Here is a 24,721-nt window from a genome sequence, read left to right on the forward strand (position 1 = left end):
TAACTCTTTCAAATATATAAAAATAATCTGAAAAAAATAAAAGGATTTAAAAGCATGTGGCTAAGTGCTTTGGACTTGCTAATTCACCAGTGATTTGCGCTGTAAAGGCAGTCAGCTTGTGTATTGTAGGTAACAGGTACATGCCTTAGTGTTTCATTGAAATGTCTCTCTTTCTCCATTTGGAAATGCATTGTTTAAATATTTTAGTTACAGCATCTTTTCATACATGTGTTTGCCGTTATATTTTCCCTTTTTGAATAATCTTCATATTCTTTGCCCACTTTTCAAATATGTAAATATGTGATTGATGCCTTTCTTAGAGCTTTTTTTTTTTTTTTTACACTAGACTGTTATTGCCAATATTCTTTACAATTAAACCTTTGACCTAGCTGGAAGTTATTCTGATAAAAGAAGTGATTCTGGAATCTATAGGAAAAACCTTTCAGCAGACTCAGTCCTCCTAGTGGATTGTAACATTTCTGGGAAGTGTGGGAAATTAATCTTAAATTTACCTTCTCTTGTAACATTTGAGAAGTCTTGGAGTGAACACCAGGCACACAGGCAGAGTCTCTAGAACAGTCAAAACAGTTGAGGGGACGCAGAGACTTCCAGGAACAGGAGGGTACCTCTTCTCTCTCCAAGAGGATGGTGTCATAGGCATCTCTTTGTTCGCATGAAGAACTTGAGGGACCTGGAACCCCACTTAGGAGCCTGCTGTCAATCAATATTTTGTGCACGTTCACAGGGCTGCTCTGAGACACAGTAGAGCCTCTCACAAAAGTGAAAATAGTGACTGATGCTGTCTGTATTTAAACTGTGGATGTTTGGTTCCTCATGGAATCTTTTTTTTTTTTAAAGATTTATTTATTTATTTGAAAGTCAGAATTACACAGAGAGAGGAGAGGCAGAGAGAGAGAGAGAGAAAGAGGGAGGGAGGGAGGGGTGTCTTCCATCTGTTGGTTCACTCCCCAGTTGGCCGCAACGGCTGGAGCTGCGCTGATCCCAAGCCAGGAGCCAGGAGCCAGGAGCTTCTTCTGGGTCTCCCACACAGGTGCAGAGGTCCAAGGACTTGGGCCATCTTCCACTGCTTTCTCAGGCCACAGCAGAGAGCTGGATCAGAAGAGGAGCAGCCGGGACTCGAACCAGCACCCGTATGGGATGCCGGCACTTCAGGCCAGGGCGTTAACCCGCTGCACCACAGCACTAGCCCGGGAATTCCTATTCTATACATTGATTTTGATTTTTGATATTTCATTAAGATATTTTTAAAGTTATGACTACTGGCTTTTTGATATTCTTTTTAAACCTTCTGTTAGCCTCATCCTATCCAGGTCCCAAATTGCAGTAAACTGTAGAGAAGTTTATGTATAATAGGAGCTTGATATGTGTTTTGATGGAGTTGTTATTTCATTCTTCTTGAAAGCTATAAGTTGAATTTTATTCTCTTTCAGAGGTCTTAGTAGTCCTAAGGAAGTGACAGTTTTATTTTTAAAGATTTATTTATTTGAAAAACTTAGATCGTCCATCTACCAGTTCACTCCCCAAATGGTTACATCAGCCAGGGCTGGGCCAGGAGTGAGCCAGGATCCCGAGCTTCATCTGGGTCTCCCATGTGGATGCAGGGGCCCAAGGATTTGGGCCATCTGCTGCTGCTTTCCCAGATCATTAGCAAGGAGCTGGATCAGAAGTGGAGCAGCCAGGACTCGAACTGGCACCCATATGGGATGCCCATGCCACAGGGCAGCAGTTTAATGCACAGCACTGGCCCCTGGAAGTAACACAGAAGATTTAGAATATTTTCCTGTACTAGGGACAAATGGAATCAATCATAAGGGGCTGACTTTGTGGCTGAGCCGGTAAAGCTGCTGCCTGCAGTGCCGGTATCCCTTATAGGAGCTAGTTCATGTCCCGGTTACTCCACTTCTGATCCAGCTCTTTGCTAATGGCCAGTGAAAAGCAGCAGACAATTGCCCAAGTGCTTGGGTCCTTGCCACCCATGTGGGACACCTGGAAGAAGATCCTGGCTTCAGCCTGGCCCAGCCCTGGCCATTTCTCCATATGGGAAATGAACCAGTGAATAGAAGATTCTCTCTCTCTCTCTCTCTCTCTCTCTCTGTGTGTGTGTGTGTGTGTGTGTGTGTGTGTGTATCTCTGTATCTTTCTCTCTCACTTTGTAACTCTGCCTTTCAAATAAATAAATATTTAAAAAAAAAGAAAATGAAATAAAGTTTAGGAGGATGCAAGTGTTACAGGCCTAAGAACTATCTTTTTTTTTTTTTTTTAAAGAGATTTATCTATTTGAAAGGCAGCATTACAGTGAGGCAGAGGCAGAGAGAGAGAGATATTCCATCTATGGTTCACTCCCCAATGGCTGCAACGGCTGGAGCTGGGAGTCAGGAGCTGCTTCTGGGTCTCCCATGTGAGTGCAGGGGCCCAACCACTTGGGCCATTTGCTGCTGCTTTTCCTAGGCCATAGCAGAGCGCTGGATCGGAAGTGAAGCAGCCGGGCCTGAAACCAACATCCATATGGAATGTTGGAACTACCGGTGGCAGCCTCAGCCACTGTGCCATAGTGCGGACCCCAGAAGTTCTTTCTTCACCTCACTCTACTGTGTGTAGAGCCTAGAAAAGGTGACAACTGCAGATCAGTGGAGAAATTAAATAGAAGAAGCTTAAAGAAATTAAATGGTGTTATTTCTAAGTGAGTGTTAACAGAGGAATGCCACACCCTGGTAAATTTTAGAGTCTTATTGCCTGCAGCCGAGAGTAGTATCATGCCCCAACAGGGTTTGAAGAGGCAAAAGCCACAAAATCGGGAGGTTGCCAGGATTGGGGGGAAATAAATGGTTACTGGGGTCAAGCTAACCTAAAACCTATGCAAAACTAATGTCAATTATAATCTTAACAATACCAGTTACCATCTTAACAATTTCAATTATAATCTTGACATTAATCCAGGTATTGGCTTAAATCATATGTAGGTCATAGACAAATTACTTTTTTTTAAAAGATTTATTTTATTTATATGAAAGACAAGAGTTACAGAGAGGTAGAGACAGAAAGAGTGGTCTTCCATCTGGTGGTTCACCAGCCAGATGGCCACAACAGCTGGAGCTGTGGTGCTCCAAAGCCAGAGCTTCTTCCAGGTCTCCCAGTTCGTGCAGGGGCCCAAGGACTTGGGCCATCTTCTACTGCTATTCCAGGCAGTAGCAGAGAGCTGGATTGGAAAAGGAGCAGCCGGGTCTTGAGCCAGTGTCCATTTGGGATGCCGGCGCTTCAGGCCAGGGCGTTAACCCGCTGCACCACAGCGCCGGCCCGACAAATTACTTTTTTTTTTTTTGACAGGCAGAGTTAGACAGTGAGAGACAGAGAGAAAGGTCTTCATTCCGTTGGTTCACCCCCCAAATGGCTGCTACGGCCGGTGTGCTGCACCACACCAATCCAAAGCCAGGAGCCAGGTGCTTCTCCTGGTCTCCCATGCGGGTGCAGGGCCCAAGCACTTGGGCCATCCTCCACTGCCTTCCCGGGCCACAGCAGAGAGCTGGCCTGGAAGAGGAGCAACCGGGACAGAACCGGCGCTCCAACCGGGACTAGAACCCGGAGTACCGGCGCTGCAGGCGGAGGATTAGCTTAGTGAGCCGTAGCGCTGACCAACAAATTACATTTTTAATATTAACCCGGATGCAGCGTATTGGCTTCCAAGCTTGAGCAATCATGCTAGGGGGTTTCTATGCTTTGCCAAGTGTGATGTAGTAGACTGCTATCGTCCAACTGTTTTAGATCATAGTTTCAGACTGGACTCTCAATGGTGGGGGGTTGCCTTCTTAGGTTGGAGTCTCAGGTGCTCTAAAATGGAGTCCCTACTGTCAAGGTTTTACTTCAATGGATAAATCTCATGTGTCAGTTTGCCTTATCACTTATTCAGATGGTTTATATGCCCCAAATATTATACTTGTCCATGTTTTAGTTTAACCAGTTCTATTTTATTAAGTTCAAGAACAATTTTTTTAAGATTTTTTTTTAAGTTATATAAGTTTTATATATTTCATATGTACCAATTTAGGAACTTAGTGCAATCCCTCCTACCCCCCCCCCCCATGCCCATGTTTCAATGCTTCCATTACTTCCTTTTAATTTTTACAGTGATCTATTTTCAGGATACTGAATAATCGTATAGTTTACTCTAAGTAAGAGTTCAACAAATAGTATGAAGAGAGACAAAACAAAATACTGTTGCTCAGTGGAAGAAACAAGGGCTATAAACAATCATGGATTCTCTAAATGTCTGTTTCATTCCAATACGTTACTTTTCAGATACTCTGTTACCTTGGATCAGGGAAACCATGATATCTGTCTTTTTGGGTCTGGCTTACTAATGGTTTCCAGTTACAACAATAGTGTTGCAAAAGACAGGATTTCTTTCCTTCTTTCCTTCTTTCCTTCCTTCTTTCCTCCCTCCCTTCTTCCTTCCTTCCTTCCTTCCTTCCTTCCTTCCTTCCTTCCTTCCTTTCTCTGTCTTTCTCTGTCTTTCTTCTTAAAGTTGTGTAGTACTCCGTAGTGTATATATACCAAAATTTCCTTATCCAGTCAACAGTTGATGGACATCTGGGTTGATTGAAGAATAATCTCTTAAAAACAGCTGGTAAAGCCATTGTCTGCCATGCTGGTGTGTCCCAGTTGCTCCACTTCCAATCCAGCTCCCTACTAATGGCCTGGGAAAAGCAGTAGAAGATGGCCTAATTGTTTGGGCCCCAGCCACCCACATGGGAGACCCTGGTGAAGCCCTTGCTCTGGCCTCAGTTGTGGCCATTTGGGGAGTGAACCAGTAGATGGAAAATGTCTGTCTCTGTCTCTCCATCTCTGTAACTCTGCCTTTGAAAGAAAGAAAGAGAGAGAGAGAAAATTTTGAAAAATCAGTTAATAAATTCTCAGTAGTGTATTGTGAATCTTGTCTTTAGAATGATGCGTGCTTCCTTTTTTCTGCTGCTGTGGCTATATGATTTTTACTGTGGTATTTTGATATCAGCAATAGCATTTTATAAGGAATAAGCATTTGTCCCTTGAAAGGTTAAATACTAAGCAGAATTTGCTTTTGTGAAATTTTATTTCCCTTTTATTGACAATATTCAGATTTCTAAATTTATGGCTCAGCGACATTAGTTTTGAATTTCTCATGTAATGTGGCTAGAGAAGCTAAAGCTCCAGTAAAGTGTGCATAACTTTGTTTTAAATTTTAGTGGTAGGTAATGTGACCATAGGCAAGAGAGCATAAATCCTTTGAAGAATTTCTTTCTTTTTAAATATTTTATTAGGATAGGCCTTCTTACTTACATTTGTAGAAAAGATCAGAAACAGCAATTTGAACTGATGACATTAGAGCTGAGTATACTCAGATTTTCTGTTTTCATGAAAACAAACAATTGTATCTTAGTGCCATATTACATTGGGAAAGCTGACAATATATAGCAGATTTGACATTTCTTTATGTGTTTGAAAGAAGAGTATGAGTTTGAGAGACAGAGGAGTCTTCCATCAGCTGATAAATTCTCCTAATGCCTATAATAGCTTGGGCTAAGCCAGGAGCCTGGAACTCATTCCAGGTCTCCCATGTAGGGGGCACAGACGCAAATGAGCCCTCATCTGCTACCACCTAGGGTGTGTGTTACCAGGAAGCTGGATTGGAAGCACAGCTGGGAGTTGAGCATAGACCACTTGGATTTGGGATGTCATCCTAAGCAGTATCTTAACTGCTGTGCCATCTGCCCGCCCTAATTTTATGTCTTAAATAGAAAATTACACACAGCATTAACTTTGAATGGATGCAGTATTCTGTAGAACTGTGATTAATATTTCATATAAAAGTTTAGTATCTTGAGGATATTGACATTTTTGAAACATTTTATATTTGATCAGAGTAGCTCCATTGTTCCTTATTTGTTTAATAGAAGATGTTTAGCAAGTCCTCAATGAGGCGTGGAAGAGAAGATAAAATCTGAAAATAATAGAATAATAATATCCTTGGGTTTCTTTCATAAGGTCTTTAGAATTTATTTGGTAAATAGGATGGTACATGTGATGAAAGTTGTAAAGTGTAGTGTTAGAGCTAGGTATTTTGCAGAATAATAGGAAAGTTTGAAGGAGAGTTGATTTGATATAGAGGTAAGAGTTCTGTGGTGCTGATTCATCAGTAATTTCTAATAGCTTTTTTGAGAAACTGCACAAGGTATGTATCTACTTGAAAATGTTTTTTCCCTAAAGAGTATGGATTTCAGAATAAGGCAAAACCACTCATTTTGATAATGAACATTCTTCAGGCAGCACAAAAACACTGGTGTAAAATACTCAAATATTCTACATAGTCTCTTTTAAAAATTCTTGACTGTGTGTAATTTTGTCTTTAACAGGAAATCAAACCCCAAAGCCATTTTAACCATGGATATGGTGAACCTCTTGGACGGAAAACTCACATTGATGATTATAGCACATGGGACATAGTCAAGGCTACACAGTAAGGTTTTTATTGTAGTTGTCCTGTTCTTTGAAATCTGCATTTTAAGTGAAATATGAGTCTTAAAACATTTGGTAGAAAAATCAGTATCTTAAGTAAATTTGGTTGTTTCCCATTGGTTAAATGAATGGTTCTGTTACCTTTTGGTAATTGCTGATCTTTACGAGATTTATTATTATGCCCTTAAGAATATTAAGACTGGTTATGGAGAATCAAAAAATATTAGTATTAATACTTTTAATGGTGAGCATTAGTATACAACCAATATTCCTCTCCCCCTCAACTAGGTTCACTGATTATAAATAAAACATAGTTAATGTCAAATACATATGTTTATATGTATATTTGTGTCTTTGGGGGATTAGTTCCAGGCCCCCCCAAAATCCATAGATGCTCAAGTTCCTTACATAATAGTATCATAGTATTAACATACAACTTAGGTGTATCTTCCCATGTATCTTAAATCATCTCTAGATTATTTATAACACCCGTCACAATGTAAATCTTTGTAAATAGTTGCTACACTGTTTAGGAAAAAAAATCTGTACATGATTAATACAGGTTTTTTTTCTCCAAATATTTTTGGTTCATGGTTGATAAATTTGTGGATATGGAGGGCCACACACATACACCCACACACACATGTTTATTTAACCTGTGCTGAGGGAAAGATTACAAAGTTGCCTAACATAATGACCTTTAGAATGCCAGATTATAAAGTTATTTGAGATAGGCCAAGGAAAAGAGTAAATCTAAGAATATTTTAATGCAAATCTTATAAAACTTGAAATACAAGCTGATATTTTTATCTGCAAAGAAGAGAAACTGTGTTTAGTTCACAGGTTCTTAAGAATTGTCTGAAGTTCGTTGCATCTGGCAGAGTTAATATATTCACAATGGAATTACTTCAGGTATATGTTTTTATTGGTCTTGATGATCATCTGTTCATTGACATGGAGTGATATGTTATACCAGCAAGTAAACTAAGTAAAACTGAGGCGCTTTTAGCTTCTTAATATTTATTACATGGAATGATGGAAATTATGACACCTCTCAGTGAAAAACAAATTTCAAAACAGTATGGCCTTTATTAATACTTGTTTAGAAGGTATAAATTACTTAGCATCCTTTCCTGGATCCTAGGAAGAATTTTAGACTTCCCTTGAATCCCTTGATTTTCCTAGAATTGTTTGCAAAAGTTTGTTTGTTAGATCATTTTTTTTGGGTAGAGTCTTAGGACTTTTTTCTTTAAAAGATTTATTTATTTGAAAGTCAGTTAAACAGAGAGAGGAGAGGAGAGGCAGACAAAGGTCTTCTAATCCACTGGTTCACTCTCCAGTTGGCCGCAGTGGCCGGAGCTGTGCCAATCCAAAGCCAGTAGCCTCCTCCGGGTCTCCCATGCAGGTACAGAGGCCCAATCTTCTGCTTTCCCAGGCCATAGCAGAGAGCTAGATGGGAAGTGGAGCAGCTGGGACTTGAACTGGCACCCATATGGGATGCTGGCACTGCAGGTGGCGACTTTACTTGATATGCCATAGCACCGGCCTCAAGTTTAATAACTTTCAAAGGATCCTGTGAGTCCCATGAAAGATTAATAATAGTAGATCTTTATGATTTGATTATTAAGTGATTTCATCCTTTGCATGGACTTTAAGTAATACAACATAGAGAAACTATAAAAAGTTATGTTTGTTTCTTTTTGTGTTTAGGTGTGAATAACCTATCTCTCCTAAGTACACATTTTAAAACTTGAATAGCCCATGTAATCTTGTTTTCTTTATGCATACAACAACAAAACAAAGCTCTTAAAATTTCTGTTATCACAACACAATTAATTATGTTCATAGTGCTCTCTTCCTACTTGATATTTACTTGGAAATTGCTTATTACAGTAGAAAGAAGAAGCAGAATACTACATTTCGGTATATAAATTCAGTTCATGTTAAAATTACATGGATCTCAATGCTTTCTCCAGTTATCTTAGGCCTTTAAACATTAAGAAAATATTTCATTTTGTCAAACAGCTGAAACTTTTTGACCTGGGGGCCCTTGAAAAAAAAAAAAAACTCAAAAACCTACAACAAAATACTAGGACTTCTAGTTAATTTTCAATTTCAGAAAACAAGGACTAACTTTATTAATGTAATTGTTCTGTAGTACATGATAGCCCTGTTAATTGAGCCTTTTATGCTTTGTAAATTGCAAGTTTAATTATCTTTTATATGTTTTGACATGAGATACTATCCCTTCTAGTCTTGCACTTACTTGAATTTTAACTCTTTAATACATTGAAGATACTCTGAGTGGGAATAGGTGCTTTATCTAAAAATAATTATTGCTGTTATTTTTCTCTACAGTATGTGCACTGTTTTCAGCTTTCTCATATTTCTGTCCTCATGTCTGTTCCCTCTTTTGTTTTCCAGTTTTCCTTCAGCTCAGTTTGTGCTCTAGGTCTTGTAGTTGGAACCAGTGAATAATTATTTACCCCCCTGATCTGGTGAGGATAGGTCACAGAGGGAGAAGCTGAAGAGAAAGTTGAAGAGTCTTGACCAGTTAATGGTAGCAGTAGTAGTTGGTTCGGAATCTTTTCTGCTAAGGAAAGATCCTACTTCTTGGTAATCATGAATAGGATAATCATTTAACAAAATGATTGGTGTGATTCCAATATGAAAATAGCTAATGCATAACAAAAGTGCTATGTGCTTAGGAGATTGTAAATACTCTCTGGAGTGTTACCTGTTACTTTTTTTATTTTATATTTTTAAGATTTATTTATTTACTTGAAAGGCAGAGTTACAGAGAGGCAGAGAGAGAGAAAGAAGTCTTCCATCCGCTGGTTCACTCCCCAAATGGCCGCAGTGGCTGGAGTCAGGCCAATCTGAAGCTAGGGAACCTTTTCTGGATCTCTCACATGGGTGCAGGGTCACAAGGACTTGGGCCATCTTCTACTGCTTTCCCAGGCCATAGGAGAGAGCTGGTTCGGAAGTGGAGCAGCCAGGACGTGAACCAGTGTCCATATGGGATGCCAGCACCACAGGCAGTGGCTTTACCCACTATGCCACAGCCCCAGCCTGTTACTTTTTTTTTTTTTTTAAGATTTATTTTATTTATTTGAACATCAGAGTTACACAGAGAGAGTAGAGAGAGAGAGAGAGAGAGAGAGAGAGGTCTTCCATCCACTGGTTCACTCCCCAATTGGCCGCAATGGCCAGAGCTACGCCGATCTGAAGCCAGGAGCTTTTTCCGGGTCTCCCACATGGGTGCAGGGGCTCAAGGACTTGGGCTATCTTCTACTGCTATCCCAGGCCATAGCAGAGAGCTGGATCAGAAGAGGAGCAGCTGGGACTAGAACCAGCACCCATATGGGATGCTGGCGCTTCAGGCTAGGGCGTTAACCCGCTGCACCACAGAGCTGACTCCTGTTACTTCCTGATCGAAGTTGATAGGGATCTACCCTAAGATTTTTCAAAAGTTGTTTCTGCTTAAGGTGCTTTAGCACCTATATGCTCCCCCCACCCCCATTAGGTCCTTGTTTTCCCCAACTGTTAATATTTTTTAAGGTTTATTTAATTGAAAGTTGGAGTTAGAGACAGATCTTCCATCCATTGGTTTACTTCCCAGATGGCCACAACTGGGCCCACCTGAAGCAAGAAGCTTCATCTGGGTCTCTGACGTGGCCCAAGGACTTGGGCCATCGTTTGCTACTTTTCCCAAGCCATTAGCAGGAAGCTGGATTGAAAGTGGAGCAGCCAGGACACAAACTGGTGCCCATATGGGATGCTGGCATTGCAGGTTGTGGCTTTACCTACTGTGCCACAGTGCCAACCCTGTAGACTTGACCTTTATGTTAGGGACTGTTTTCTTACTTCTTTCAATTTGAACATTTATAATAGTACTCATTTTATTAGTTGTATTGCTCTTAAAATATAGACTAAAAATGTCTAAATTTTTATTTCTGAAAACATTTGGAAATTCTCAGAAAATGTCATCTGTATAAAGATTAAAAAAACTTGGAGAGCCGGCGCCGTGGCTCAATAGGCTAATCCTCCACCTTGCGGCGCCGGCACACCGGGTTCTAGTCCCGGTCGGGGCGCCGGATTCTGTCCCGGTTGCCCCTCTTCCAGGCCAGCTCTCTGCTATGGCCAGGGAGTGCAGTGGAGGATGGCCCAGGTGCTTGGGCCCTGCACCCCATGGGAGACCAGGAAAAGCACCTGGCTCCTGGCTCCTGCCATCGGATCAGCACGGTGCGCCGGCTGCAGCGGCGGCCATTGGAGGGTGAACCAACGGCAAAGGAAGACCTTTCTCTCTGTCTCTCTCTCTCACTGTCCACTCTGCCTGTCAAAAAAAAAAAAAAAAAAAAAAAAAAAAAAACTTGGAAAATATTTGAAAATTTAAAAAAGAGACAGATGTATTCCATATTACTAGTGTGGGGAGCAAACCGGATTAGACTGAGTTACTGGAATTAAGACTTATTCTATGCATCTGCTCTCCCACAATATGGCGATGGGAGAGAAGTAAACAGCTTCCGCACAGCTGCCTCCAGTTCAACCAATAAACTGTAGGACTTGCTCCTGATTGGAGGAGAGCAGCGTACTCGGCGTGTGGGCAGCCGAGTTGGGATTGGCGGAGGAGGACTATGAAGGAGGAGAGAGACGGCATGCACCAGGAACATCTAAGGGGAACATCTAGCTGAAGGAACACCTGTGCAGCCCCCGAGAAAGCCGGCCGGCGGTGTGCCGCTCCCCTGCGGAAGTGGGGAATGTGGCCAGGGGGAACTGCCCTTCCACGGAGGTGGAAGGGATAGTAGCCAACCCGGGAAGAACCAGCAGCAAACCCGGGGAGGGCCGAGCAGACAAAAGAACAGCGCAGGGTCCTGTGTCGCTCCTCCACGAAGAGGGGGAGCGACATAATGGTGCCATGACTCGGATATGAAGCCTAGGCAGGGCTTAGTGTCGTTCCTCCACGAAGAGGGGGAGCGACAACTAGCCTGAGAAGTACAGGTAGCAGTTTCATAGTTGTATAGGCTGTATGTACAATAATAGTCTTGTAACGTCATGGTGTAGCTGAAAAATTTCTGTTACTTAATCAGTTATCTTAATGGTATTGCACAGTATATTACTGACATGTCTTGTAATGATACTGATAATTGCACTGCAAGTTATATAAAAGTATAGTGCATGCAGTTATGTACGGTACACATTACTTGGTAAAAATGATTATGTTACTGGTTTATGTGTTTACAGTATTATACTTTTATTATTATTTTAACATATCTTCCTACATATATTAAAAAAGGTAAACTGTAAAAGAATCTCAGGGAGACTTTGAGGTGGTATTCCAGAGGAAGGCATTGTTATCATAGGAGATGACAGTTCCATGTGTTATTGCCCTTGAAGAGCTTCCAGTGGGACAAAGTATGGAGGAGGGGGAGACAATGATATTGATAATCCTGACCCTGTGTAGCCTCTTCTAATGTGTGTTTGTGTTTTACATTTTAGCAGAAAAGTTTTTTTTTTTTTTTTTTTTTTTTTTGGACAGGCAGAGTGGACAGTGAGAGAGCGAGACAGAGAGAAAGGTCTTCCTTTTGCCGTTGGTTCACCCTCCAATGGCCGCCGCTGCCGGTGTGCTGCGGCCGGCGCACTGCGCCAATCCAAAGCCAGGAGCCAGGTGCTTCTCCTGGTCTCCCATGCGGGTGCAGGGCCCAAGCACTTGGGCCATCCTCCACTGCACTCCCGGGCCACAGTAGAGAGCTGGCCTGGAAGAGGGGCAACCAGGACAGAATCCAGTGCCCCGACTGGGACTAGAACCTGGTGTACTGGCGCTGCAAGGCGGAGGATTAGCCTATTGAGCCACGGCGCCGGCCAGCAGAAAAGTTTAAAAAAAAAAATAAAGAAAATTTTAGTGGAAAACTTATATATTAAAGATAAAAAAATACTTTTTTGTACAGCTATATGGTAATATATGTTTTAAGCTAAATGCTATTGGAAAAGCATTCAGAATAAGAGGATTAAAAAACTTAAGAAGTGGGGCTGGTTCTGTGGCATAGTGGTAGAGCTGCCATCTGCAGTGCTGGCATTCCATATGGGTGCCAGTTCAAGTTCTGGCTGCTCCGCTTCTGAGCCAAACTCCCTGCTAATGCACCTGGAAAAGCAGTGGAAGATGGCCCCAAGTCCTTTGGCCCCTGAACCTGTGTGGGAGACCCGGAAGAAGCCTCTGGCTCCTGGCTTCTGATTGGCTCAGCTCTGGCGGTTGCAGCCCTTTGGGGAGTGAACCAACAGATGGAAGATTCTCTCTCTCTCTTTCTGTCTCTGCCTCTGCCTCTCTAACTCTGCCTTTCAAATAAATAAATTTAAGAGAAAACTGATATTCACTATCTCAAAATTTAAAAAGAAAAGAATTCAATAAGCTAACGTTAGATTATTGTTGGACAAAGAAAAATTTTCATAACTTTAGCCTAAGTGTACAGTGTTTATAAAGTTCATAGTAATGTCATAGGCCTTCACATTCACTCACTCACCCTTAGCAACTCAAGCTTATAAGCTCCATTTATGATAAGAGCCCTATACAAGTGTACCAACTTTTATCCTGTATATTTTTCCTCTTAAGTTGTCTATGGTTAGATAAGTTGAAATACATAAGTACTTAGCACTGTGTTAAAATTGCCTACAGTATTGAGTACACGGTAGGATGCTGCACAGGTTTGTGGCCTGGGAGCATTAGACTTAAACTATGTAGCTCAGGAGTATAGAGGGCCAGCCCATCTAGATTTGTGTAAGCATACTCTGTGATCACACAATAATGGAACTGCCTAATGACATACTTCTCAGAACATATTCCTATTGGTAAGCGACTTACAACTACAATTGTTTCATTAAGACAAACATTTTTTAAAGTGTGGGCTTTTCCCCCTCTCTTTGAATATACATATTGAACAATAATCCTTATTGTTCAGCTATAACAAAAATCTCAAGAAATCTACATTCTTGTAATTGGAGGAATTAATGCATTTACATATAATGTAATTAGCGATGGGGGCCAGTGCTGTGGTGTAGTGGGTAAAGCTGCCGCCTGCAGTACCGGCAAGCCGTATGGCCGCTGGTTCAAGTCTCGGCTGCCCCACTTCAACCCAGCTCTCTGCTATGGGCTGGAAAAGCAGTAGAAGATAGCCCAAGTACTTGGACCCCTGCACCCGCGAGGGAGACATGGAATAAGCTCCTGCCTTCCAGATCTGCACAGCTCTGGCTGTTGCAGCCAACTGGGGAGTGAACCAGCGAATGGAAGACCTCTCTCTGTCTCTGCCTTTCCTTCTCTCTAACTCTGACTTTAAAATAAATAAATCTTTTAAAAAATGTAATTAGTGATGAAGTGACATTTGTATCTAACATTTTATTTCTTTTCTTCTATATATCTTTTGTCTTTATTAGTCCACAATTCCTCTATTACCTGTTGAGAATTCTTTTATGTGATGACTCCCCCATTTTTTTTTCTTTCTTGGCCTCTGTTAAAATTCCCTTTAGTTTCTAACAGTTTGATTTTGATGCCTAGGTTTGAGTCTCCAAATTTCCTGCTAAGATTAGCTAATCAAGCTTCCTAAGTGCATAGATTGTGTGTGTAGAGACAATATGTATGTATGTGTGGATCTTAGATATATATAGATTGATATTTTGCATTCAGTTTGGGAAGTTTCTTGCTGTTATGTCTTAAATATTCTTTTTCCACTTTTTCTCCTTTCTTCCTGTATATGTTTGATGATGGCTCTGTTCATTTTGTGCGTGTATATGTTTATCATCGATATTTTTTTCTTCTGCCCGCTCAAGTATGATTTTAAGTTCCTTCATGACTTTTTTTTTTTAAATACTTGTTTTTATTTATTTGAAAAGAAGAATGTCAGAGAGGGAAAGAGATCTTTTCATTGGCTGGTTCGCTTACCAAGTGGCTACAATACCCTTGGCTGGTCAGGCTGAAAGCAGGAGCCAGGAACCCCATCTGAATATCCAATGTGGGTGGCAGAGGCTCAAGTACTTGGGCCATCTTCTGCTGCTTTCCCAGGTGCATTAGCAGGGATCTGCATTGGAAGTGAAACAGTCTGGCCCAGAGTCCCGGAGTCCAAGCCGGTTCCCAGCCCAGTCCTGTCCCGCAGTCGCCTGGCTCCTCTTTCCTTCCAACATGACAGATGCCGCTGTGTCCTTCGCCAAGGACTTTCTGGCAGGTGGAGTGGCTGCGGCCATCTCCAAGACCGCGGTAGCGCCCATCGAGAGGGTCAAGCTGATGCTGCAGGTGCAGCATGCCAGCAAGCAAATCACTGCCGATAAGCAATACAAGGGCATTATAGACTGCGTGGTTCGTAACCCCAAGGAGCAGGGAATCCTGTCCTTCTGGCGTGGTAACCTGGCCAGTGTCATCAGATACTTCCCCACCCAGGCTCTCAACTTTGCCTTCAAAGATAAATACAAGCAGATCTTTCTGGGTGGCGTGGACAAGAGGACCCAGTTTTGGCGCTACTTTGCAGGAAATCTGGCATCAGGTGGTGCTGCTGGAGCCACATCCTTGTGTTTTGTGTACCCTCTTGATTTTGCCCGTACCCGTCTAGCAGCTGACGTGGGCAAAGCTGGAGCTGAAAGGGAATTCAGAGGCCTCAGTGACTGCCTGGTTAAGATCTACAAATCTGATGGGATTAGGGGCCTGTACCAAGGCTTTAATGTGTCTGTACAGGGCATTATCATCTACCGGGCTGCCTACTTTGGTATCTATGACACCACAAAAGGAATGCTTCCAGATCCCAAGAACACGCACATCTTCATCAGCTGGATGATTGCGCAGTCTGTCACTGCTGTTGCTGGGTTGACTTCCTATCCATTTGACACTGTTCGTCGGCGCATGATGATGCAGTCGGGGCGTAAAGGAACTGATATCATGTACACAGGCACACTTGACTGCTGGAGGAAGATTGCTCATGATGAAGGAGGCAAAGCGTTTTTCAAGGGTGCATGGTCCAACGTCCTCAGAGGCATGGGTGGTGCTTTTGTGCTTGTCTTGTATGATGAAATCAAGAAGTTCACATAAGTTATTCCCTAGGTTTGTTCCCCTGTAAACAGGCATGTTGTATTATAATCTTGAGCATTCTTGACAGGCTCTTGTCTGTCTTATCAAAAGCAACTATGTGCTGGTTGAAAATGGGAAGCAATAATATTCTTCTGACCAGTTTTCTCTTAAAGCCATTTCCATGATGATGATGATGATGATGATGATGGGACTCAATTACATTTTTTTATTTCAGTCACTCCTGATAAATAATTTGAAGAAATAAAAATATACACAATAAAAAAAAAAAAGGAAGTGAAACAGTCTGGACTTGGACTTGTGCTTCAGTAGCGGTTGCTGGCATCACAGGCAGCAGCTTTAAGCCAGTACACCACAGTGTTGGCCTGCTTGATGAATTTTTCATTTCAGTTACTGTAGTTTTCACCTCTAGAATTTCTATGAGCCCTGTTTATAATTTCTCTTTACTGATAGTCTTCAGTAGGTGAGACATTGTGTTTTTCTTTTTTTTTTTTTTTTTTTTTTTTTTTGACAGGCAGAGTGGAGAGTGAGAGAGCGAGACAGAGAGAAAGGTCTTCCTTTGCCATTGGTTCACCCTCCAATGGCCGCCGCGGCGGGTGCGCTGCGGCCGGCGCACCGCGCTGATCCGATGGCAGGAGCCAGGTACTTATCCTGGTCTCCCATGGGGTGCAGGGCCCAAGCACTTGGGCCATCCTCCACTGCACTCCCTGGCCACAGCAGAGAGCTGTCCTGGAAGAAGGGCAACTGGGACAGAACCTGGCGCCCCGACCAGGACAAGAACCCGATTTGCCGGCGCCGCAAGGCGGAGGATTAGCCTAGTGAGCCACGGCGCCAGCCAAGACATTGTTTTTATACTTTGCTTTAAGTTCTTTAGATATGATTTCCTTTAGCTCTTTAGTATTTTTCATAGCAAGGTTCTCTGGGTTCTTGAGAACATTTGAGTATTGTAATTTGAGTTCTGGAAAAGTTAATTCTGCAAATTTTTGCCAGTTTTTCATTGCTTTTGCAGAGTGACAAACTTTTCAGAGGTTTTTAGTCCTCTAATGTAATCTTTCATTCTTCAGTGTTTTGTACAAAGTTCACTTGTTCCAATAGCATTTAGTAAACAAATTGCCCTGTTCTACTTTATTTCAAGGAACATTCATAGTGAAAGTTTATAATTATGCTTTATTAATTACATATGGAAGTAACCAAAAATTTGAAGCCTTTTTCTTTCAATCATGTTTCTTGTAATATAATGGGTAGCATGATACCAGTGTTAATAATTATTTTGCAGATACTTACACATTAAGTAACTTTGTATTTTTCTCTTACTTCTTATGCCAGGTATCATAAATGCATGTCAGATTTTATGGGACTTCATGAATAGTTGTTCCTATTTAGTTTATTTTTGTTTTTTTTTGATAGCCTGTTTTCTCTGACATTATATATTTGGACAGTTAAGTACCTCATATCCTGGATTCACATCCTATCACCAGTTCTGCACACCTGTCTATCATGTGGTTCTTTTTCTTACTCCCAGAGTCCACTTTTTCTTTTGCTCCTTTTGCTAACTTCTTTATCTTGTTGTTAATCTCTCCCACCCTAATTCATTATTTCTCATCAAAAAGTGTATTCTAGCATCTTCCATCTTCTAACATCTTGCATCTTCTTTATCATTCACATACCATTCTAGTTATCCTATGTGTTAATCCATTAATTTCTGGTTTTTTAAAAAATTAAATTATGAAACATTTTAATCCTATAGCTGAAGCCAGTAGCCTGCAGCGCCAGGTGGGTGTAAGGGGCCCAAGTATTTGGGCCATCCTTCACTGCTTTCCCAAGTATATTAGTAGGGAGCTGGAGCTGAAGACGAACAGCTGGGGCTAGAATCAGTGTTCATACATGATTCTGGTGTTGTAGGCAGTGGCTTAACTTGCTATACCCCAATTCCAAACCCTTCATACTCACTTTTAGGTGTGTAGAAAATAACCTTTGATTCTCTGTATTGTTAAAAAAAGATTTGCAGAATCATTACTATCTTATTTGAATTGTCAGGAAGATTCTGGGTTGGTTTGTTTATCATTTCCTTTAAGGCAGAGAGATACAGAGAGATCTTTCCTCCACTGATTGTCTCTCCAAATGCCTGCAACAGCAAGAGCCTGGAACTCTACCTGGGTCTCCCATGTGAGTGTCAGGACCTGTGTACTTGAGCCATATCCTACTGCTAGGAAGCTGGAATCAGAAGTTGAACTGGGACTCAAACTTAGGCACTGTGATGTGGGATGCAGATATCGCAAATGCTGTCTGAATTACTGTAGCAAACACTTGCCCCAAGATTCTGTTTTTTAAAGGTATGGTTAGTTCACATAACTGGATACATGTAAACAATTTTCTGAACAAGGCAAACAAATAGAGGTACCATTGTCATCTCCTGTGATTTGTGAAACTCCTGCTTTTCCCTTAGATTGGTTATCCCGTGTGTGTATGTGTGTGCTCACAGATGCAAAACAGAACCAAGAAAAGTATAGCAGAATGAAATGTTAGTAATGGGGTAGCTGTTTGTTGCAGTGGCTTAAATGTTTATTGGGATGCCCTCATCCCATATCAGAGTGCCAGCAGGTGGAGGATCCTCTCTGCCTCTTTATCTTTGAAATAAAATGAAAATAAATAAAAATTAAAAGAAAATATTGGTGAATATTAAATATTAAATGTTAGTAAAATGAATTTCTCTGTTAAATAAGATATGAATATAGGTAGAAGTTCTAATGTTTGCTTTCAGTGTGATGTGCCACCCCCATTTTAGAGGCTACTTTGAATAAATTAGAAATATCACCAAATTTATTTAAATTTGCTTTTGTGTCGTTTCCAAAGACTCAGTATTTTGCCTTGGATAAAGTTGATGGTGGTTGTGGCTCAGTGATAGATCATGTTTTATTGTACTATTCTTTCTACTTCAGTTTATGTTTAAAAATTTCCATAATTATTAAGAAGTCAAAAAAATAGATGCCACCACATCTTTCCTCTCGTTTCATTGGCTTGTGCTAGGTCAGAAGATTTTTCTTTTCACCCCACTTTGTACCCTACCTCACCCTTTTCTGTTTGCCTTCAGAAAGTATTAATTCCAATGCTAAATTTGACAAAAGTGAATCCTGGAACTTGTGAAAAAAATTCTTTCTTCATGATTTTCTTCTAAATTATTATATGCTCCTTTCTGCTGATTTTTATATATTTAATATTTTAGCATAGTTATTTTTATAATCTCACAGTGGTTTGTGATGCAAATGGTGACATAAAGAAAAATTAGCAGCTCTTTGAATATTATTGTTGATATACTTTTGCACCTAATGAGATTTTACAGTCTTGTAAATGAAGCATTTTAAAAGTAAAATGGATTAGTGAAAGCTTTTAGAATACTGATAAAATCACTTTTATGTTGAAAAAATGTTTTAATTTTCATGTATTAATGTAGCATTAATTTCTTTGGAAAATATTATTTTCAGCTTTAAATTTATTAAGTGGTAATAACAATGCTTTATTTTCTTTCTTTTCAAGATACGGAATATATGAACGTTGTCGAGAATTGGTGGAAGCAGGCTATGATGTACGGCAACCAGACAAAGAAAATGTTACACTCCTCCATTGGGCTGCCATCAATAACAGAATAGATTTAGTCAAGTATGTGTTTCCTGTATATTTAATGAGTAGTTGTTTTTTTATTATAAATTATTAAATATTTATCATAAAAATAATTTCTAAAAAGTCATGGCTTTTAAAATATTAGATTTTACGTACCTTTTTTCCTGATGAAAATTGCTTTTAATATGTATTGATTGCTTTTCTGAGCCATGTATTGTAATGAATACTTTTATTTCCTTTAATCTTAATTCTTGAAGTAATCCTGTGTAAAATACAGCAGGTACCCTGTCCTACTGATATGGAAACTAAAGTCAAAGAGGTTAATTTGAGTTGGAATTTTTAAGAAAATATATTTCTATTTTTATTTTTTTTAAAGATTTATTCATTTATTTGAAAGTCAGAGTTACACAGAGAGAGGAGAGACAGAGAGAGAGAGAGAGTCTTCCATCTGATGGTTCATTTCCTAATTGGCTGCAATGGCCAGAGCTGTGCTGAAGCTGTGCTGATTCGAAGCCAGGAGCTTCTTCCAGGTCTCTCACATGGGTGCAGGGGTCCAAGGACTTGGGCCATCTTCTGCTTTCCCAGGCCACAGCAGAGAGCCGGAGTGGAAGTGGAGCAGCTGGGTCTTGAACCGGCACCTATATGGGATGCCGGTGCTTCAGGCCAGGGCGTTAACCTGCTGTGTGTCACAGCGCTGGCCCCAAGAAAGTATATTTCATTCAAAACTAACTTCTCTTTAGTTCTAGTATAACCATTCACAAACCATTTTCAGCATTATATAATGTCTTCCAGGGTATCTTAGGAACCAATTTATGAATAGTTAAATAGTTGTGCTCTTTATAATTTGATATTCTGGAAATACTTTGTTAAGTTACTTTGAACTATTCTGCATAATAAGTGGAGTTGGCCGTTTATTGTATAATGTTTTAAAAGTACTGCTGTAACAAGTATTTGTATGAAGCACAAAACTTCTGAATTAAGCATGAGTGTATTCAGCGTTTAAAATGATGTACACTAGAAATAGTAATCTAAATCATTAATCCTTACTTAAAACAGCTTCAGAGCTTAAGTGATCAACATATGCCAAGTATTTGACATCAAATGCCTTTTTAAAAAATGATTTATTTATTTATTTGAAAGCTAATGTAACAGAGGAGATAGTCCATCCACCGGTTCACATTCTAAATGATTGCAACAGCCAGGTCTGGGCCAGGCCAAAACCAGGAGCCAGAAACTCCATCTTGGTGTTCCATTTGGGTAGCAGGGGTCTGAGTACTTGGGCAAGTTTCCTATTAGCAGGAATCTGGGATCAGAAGCAAAGAAGCTGGGATTCAAACCAGCTCTCTGATACGGGAGGCCAGTGTTGCAAGCTGCAGCTTAACCTACTGAGCCAGAACAGCAGCTCTGTTAATCAAATGCCTTAAAATAGTTTATGCTCAAGAATTAATGCATTGACTAGTCCCAGAGAAAGTATTGTATTAAACAGCTAGATCTCATTTATTTCAGAGGATATCAAGCTATTATGATGTTATTAAGCAATATGATAGCTATGTCTTTTTAAAGTATCATAACTTTAAAAGTATAACAAGGCTTAATGAAGAATCTTTATGTTATAATTTAAAGTTTATAAAATATTTCATTGTTTGATTTGACCTATAGAAAAGTAATGTTTAAAAAGCTGAAGTTACTCAAGGTAGACAATATCTTGCCTAATTTATAGCTGTTCTAATTTGAAGACTGTATGCTACTATTTTAAATCTTTATGGTTCTTTGACTACCTTTTTTATTTATGTCATTTCTGTTCTTTATGTCATTTCTGTCATTTTCTTCTGTTCTTTGTCATTTTTGTCATTGTTCTTTATGTCATTTCTTTTTGTTGCTTTTAAAGCTATTTTCATTTTACTTTTTGAACAAAATAGTTGTATTTTGATACTAAACCATCAAAATATTTTTTTCTTCAAAGGCACAAACTAACATGAGATTAAAATGGAAAACTTTGTATTTCACATAATTTCTTAGAATTCAAAATAAAAAGTTAAATTATCAAAAAAATTTTTTTTGTAGATACTATATTTCGAAAGGTGCTATTGTGGATCAACTTGGAGGAGATCTGAATTCAACTCCATTGCACTGGGCCACAAGGTTTACATTTATTTATTTGTTTTTTCTGTTTCTTTTAATAACAACTAAGCAGCTTCTTTTTAAAAAATGATAGGCTACAATTAATGAGACTTACTATACTAATAGTTAGACTGCATGATTTTACCTGCCTTGGAAACAAAATTTGTGTTCCAAAGTATCCTTAGGGAATTGGCTATGGTGATATTTTTCCAGTCATAAGATTGGATTAGACTTTGGATTTGTAAATGTAATATTTTTATAGCTTATATTGCATTTACAGTTAAAAAGCCAGTTCAGTTATTGGGATGATTGAGATTGTACTGCAATAAAATAGAATATGGTAGTTATTATATATTTAAATGTTATATCTCTGTCAGTTCATCAGATATCCAGTTAAGACTTTTTAAGAAACAAAATTCTAAAAAGTCTTAACATATATCTATTTTAAAATAACTCCCCAAAATTTGTGTAATCTTTCTACCATTACCTAGTTTTTTAAAAAGTTTTTTCAAAAGTTTTTTCAGAAGATTCTCATTGAAATAACTTATTTATTTAAATGTTTATTCTTCTATATTTTAGACAAGGCCATCTATCCATGGTTGTGCAACTAATGAAATATGGTGCAGATCCTTCATTAATTGATGGAGAAGGATGTAGCTGTATTCATCTGGCTGCTCAGTTTGGACATACCTCAATTGTTGCTTATCTCATAGCAAAAGGACAGGTAAAAATTATCACGATGGTTTGACTTTTAATTAGATGTTCTTCATAGTTTAAATGCCTGATATCATTGGTGCTACCTGTGTAACTATCTGGTAATATTTAAATAGTGCTTTCTGTTGGATAAAGAGAATAGATAAATACATAATTGGTATTGACTTACTTATTCCACTTACCGTAAAAATATGACACAATCATGGATAAGATAATGATCTATTAAGTTAGGTTTTTATTTCAGAATGTGATGGAGATAAAGCAGAAAATTTAGGTATTTGTTCCCTGAATGTGTTTTTTGAATATAGTATCTGAATTCACCTATACGTTTTTTAAAATTTATTTGTTTAGTTGAGAGTCAGAGTTACTCAGAGGGAGGAGAGGCAGAGACAGAGAGAGAGCTTCCATCCGCTGGGTCACTCCCAGTTGGCCGCAGCGGCGGGAGCTGCACCAATCAGAGGCCGGGAGCCACGAGCTTCCTCTGGGTCTTCCACTGTGGTGCAGGGGCCCAAGGACTCGGGCCATCTTCTGCTTTCCTAGACCACAGCAGAGAGCTAGATTAGAAGTGGAGCAGCTGAGTCTCGGACCCACGCCCATATGGGATGCCGGCACTGCAGGCAGCAGCTTTACCTGCTACACCCCAGTGGCGGCCCATCTATACATTTTTGAACTTTTTATTTTCTCTATTAAGTACTTCTTGAAGGGGTTATGGTGTTTAAAATCAGTTTCTCAATTTTTGCTAAACAAAATAATGCTACTTTATTGTCAGGGAAATTTGTTGTGGTTCTTAATTTTTCTTGAATGTGCAGTAGCCATAATCACACTAAATATTTCCAGTTTATATTACCATGTTTTTTGTAATAAATGTATTTTGTTAAAAGTACTGTCACTCAGTTTTTCTTCCATGTATATTTTTGGGGGGCTATATTTAAACATGTTATAACTAAGGATCTCATCACAAGAGTAAGATAAATTAGTTTAATTCATTGCTATTGACATATTTACTGTTATTCAAATTGAAATTTTTCATTTATAATTTGAAAAGCATTTTTTTAATGACTGTTAAGTACTTGTTGGAGCATCAAGCAGTGACGGTGTATGTTGTGTATTGAATCTTAAAAGGTATAGACTATTAATTGCTGGAAGGGGGGGTTTCTTAACTATTACCCTGATAACAAACTGTTCCCAAATGAGTTAAGAACACCAGCCTTTTCCTTTTATCTCACAATTCCATGAATTGACTTGGCTTTGCTGGGTGTGGGTCTTTTAATAATGGTTGGGAACTACAGTCCTCTTGGGACTTGACTGTTTTGGAGGATTGGCTCACTTCGGTATCTTCTGCCTTAGTAGGAATGGATAAACAATCATGCTTAGCTAGGATGCTAGCATAGCTAGGTTTCTCTTCATTCAGTGCCAGAACTTCTTCACAATGCAATACTATGTGCTTTGTAGCAGGAGAAGTAGGCTTCTTAAACAGCAGTTCTGTGTTCCCAGAAGAACAAAGGCAAAAGTTTCAAGTCTTAGGTCTTGAAGTGGCATGGGAACATTTCTGCTCCGTATTGTCTGTTATAATGGCTAGCCCGTATTCAGGGCAGGAAGTGTCAGCACAAATATGTGAGTACAAGGAAGTGACATTTATTGAGTGCCCTCTTTGGAGACCAACTACCACTGAAGATTGTCCTGTTCTCCCATAGTTTCTTTTGGACCTAAGTTTGAATCAGTACATAGTGCTGTGTCTTCAGCATTTTTTCTAATGCAGATATAATTTACAATGCGTAGTCACTTTCTTTCAATTTTTATCTGCAAAAGAAAAGTGGTATAAGTTTTAGTCTTCATGATATTTTTATTAGCTTAATGATTTTGGAGGTCTGATAATCTCAGGCATTTTAACTTTGGTGTAGTATGAATATATAGGCTATAATATTCTTGGGGTAGGATTTCTGCTTATCACAATGCATTTATACGAAAAGCATGATTGCGATAATAAATGTATGACAAATTAATAGATTCTATGAGTATTTCACTACATACAAAAATAGCATCTTACTATTCAAATGTAATAGAGTATGAGTTAGAAAATGAAACCCCAATTCTATCCATGCCAATCTCCCACTGAGATCTCTTCCTTTAACAGTTTAGTGTATACTTTTCAGGAATTTCCCCCATCTCTATACAAAATATTATGAAAATACTTTCAGCACATGTTGTATCATAGTTTGGTGTCCAGGGTCATCCTTTGCTTTCCAGAGTACTTGTGTGGTCTAGCCCCTGGACACCTCCTGTGCTCTTCTTGTCTCCCCCTTATCACTCTGCTTCAACCACACCAATCTTGATACTCCTTGAACTGCTCTGGCAGGCAAATGTCTTAGGGTTCTTGGTATTTCTACTGCCTATATTTTCTTTCCTCACTTAGTCGCATAGTCCTTTTTCTTTCTCTTTAGTGAATTTTTTATTAGTTTCAATAGTTACCAGTTATCAGCAATGTTGTTTTTTTTTGTTTTGTTTTGTTTTGTTTTTAATTTTTTTTTGACAGGCAGAGAGCTGGCCTGGAAGAGGGGCAACAGGGACAGAATCCGGCACCCGACCCAGACTAGAACCCGGTGTGCTGGCGCCGCAAGGTGGAGGATTAGCCTATTGAGCCGCAGCGCCGGCTGATCAGCAATGTTATAATTGGCATATTTTAATTTCTTTCCTTTCGCT

General features: G+C 39.6%; 1 protein-coding gene and 1 pseudogene across 4 annotated transcripts in view; both read left to right on the plus strand.

Moving 5' to 3' along the window:
- ZDHHC17 (zinc finger DHHC-type palmitoyltransferase 17) overlaps positions 1-24,721 on the plus strand; it is a 118,885-nt gene that overhangs the window by 28,208 nt on the left and 65,956 nt on the right. For all 4 annotated transcript variants that reach the window (XM_051846461.2, XM_002711353.5, XM_070052655.1 and 1 more), the window contains exons 2-5: positions 6,405-6,508; positions 19,103-19,225; positions 21,251-21,328; positions 21,887-22,031. In XM_051846461.2, coding sequence (XP_051702421.2) covers positions 6,405-6,508; positions 19,103-19,225; positions 21,251-21,328; positions 21,887-22,031 — 450 coding nt within the window. The remainder of the gene's footprint in view (positions 1-6,404; positions 6,509-19,102; positions 19,226-21,250; positions 21,329-21,886; positions 22,032-24,721) is intronic.
- Positions 12,023-18,235, plus strand: LOC100349098 (ADP/ATP translocase 2 pseudogene; annotated as a pseudogene).

The sequence above is a fragment of the Oryctolagus cuniculus genome, chromosome 11, assembly GCF_964237555.1.
Source record: "Oryctolagus cuniculus chromosome 11, mOryCun1.1, whole genome shotgun sequence".
Taxonomy (NCBI): Eukaryota; Metazoa; Chordata; class Mammalia; order Lagomorpha; family Leporidae; genus Oryctolagus; species Oryctolagus cuniculus.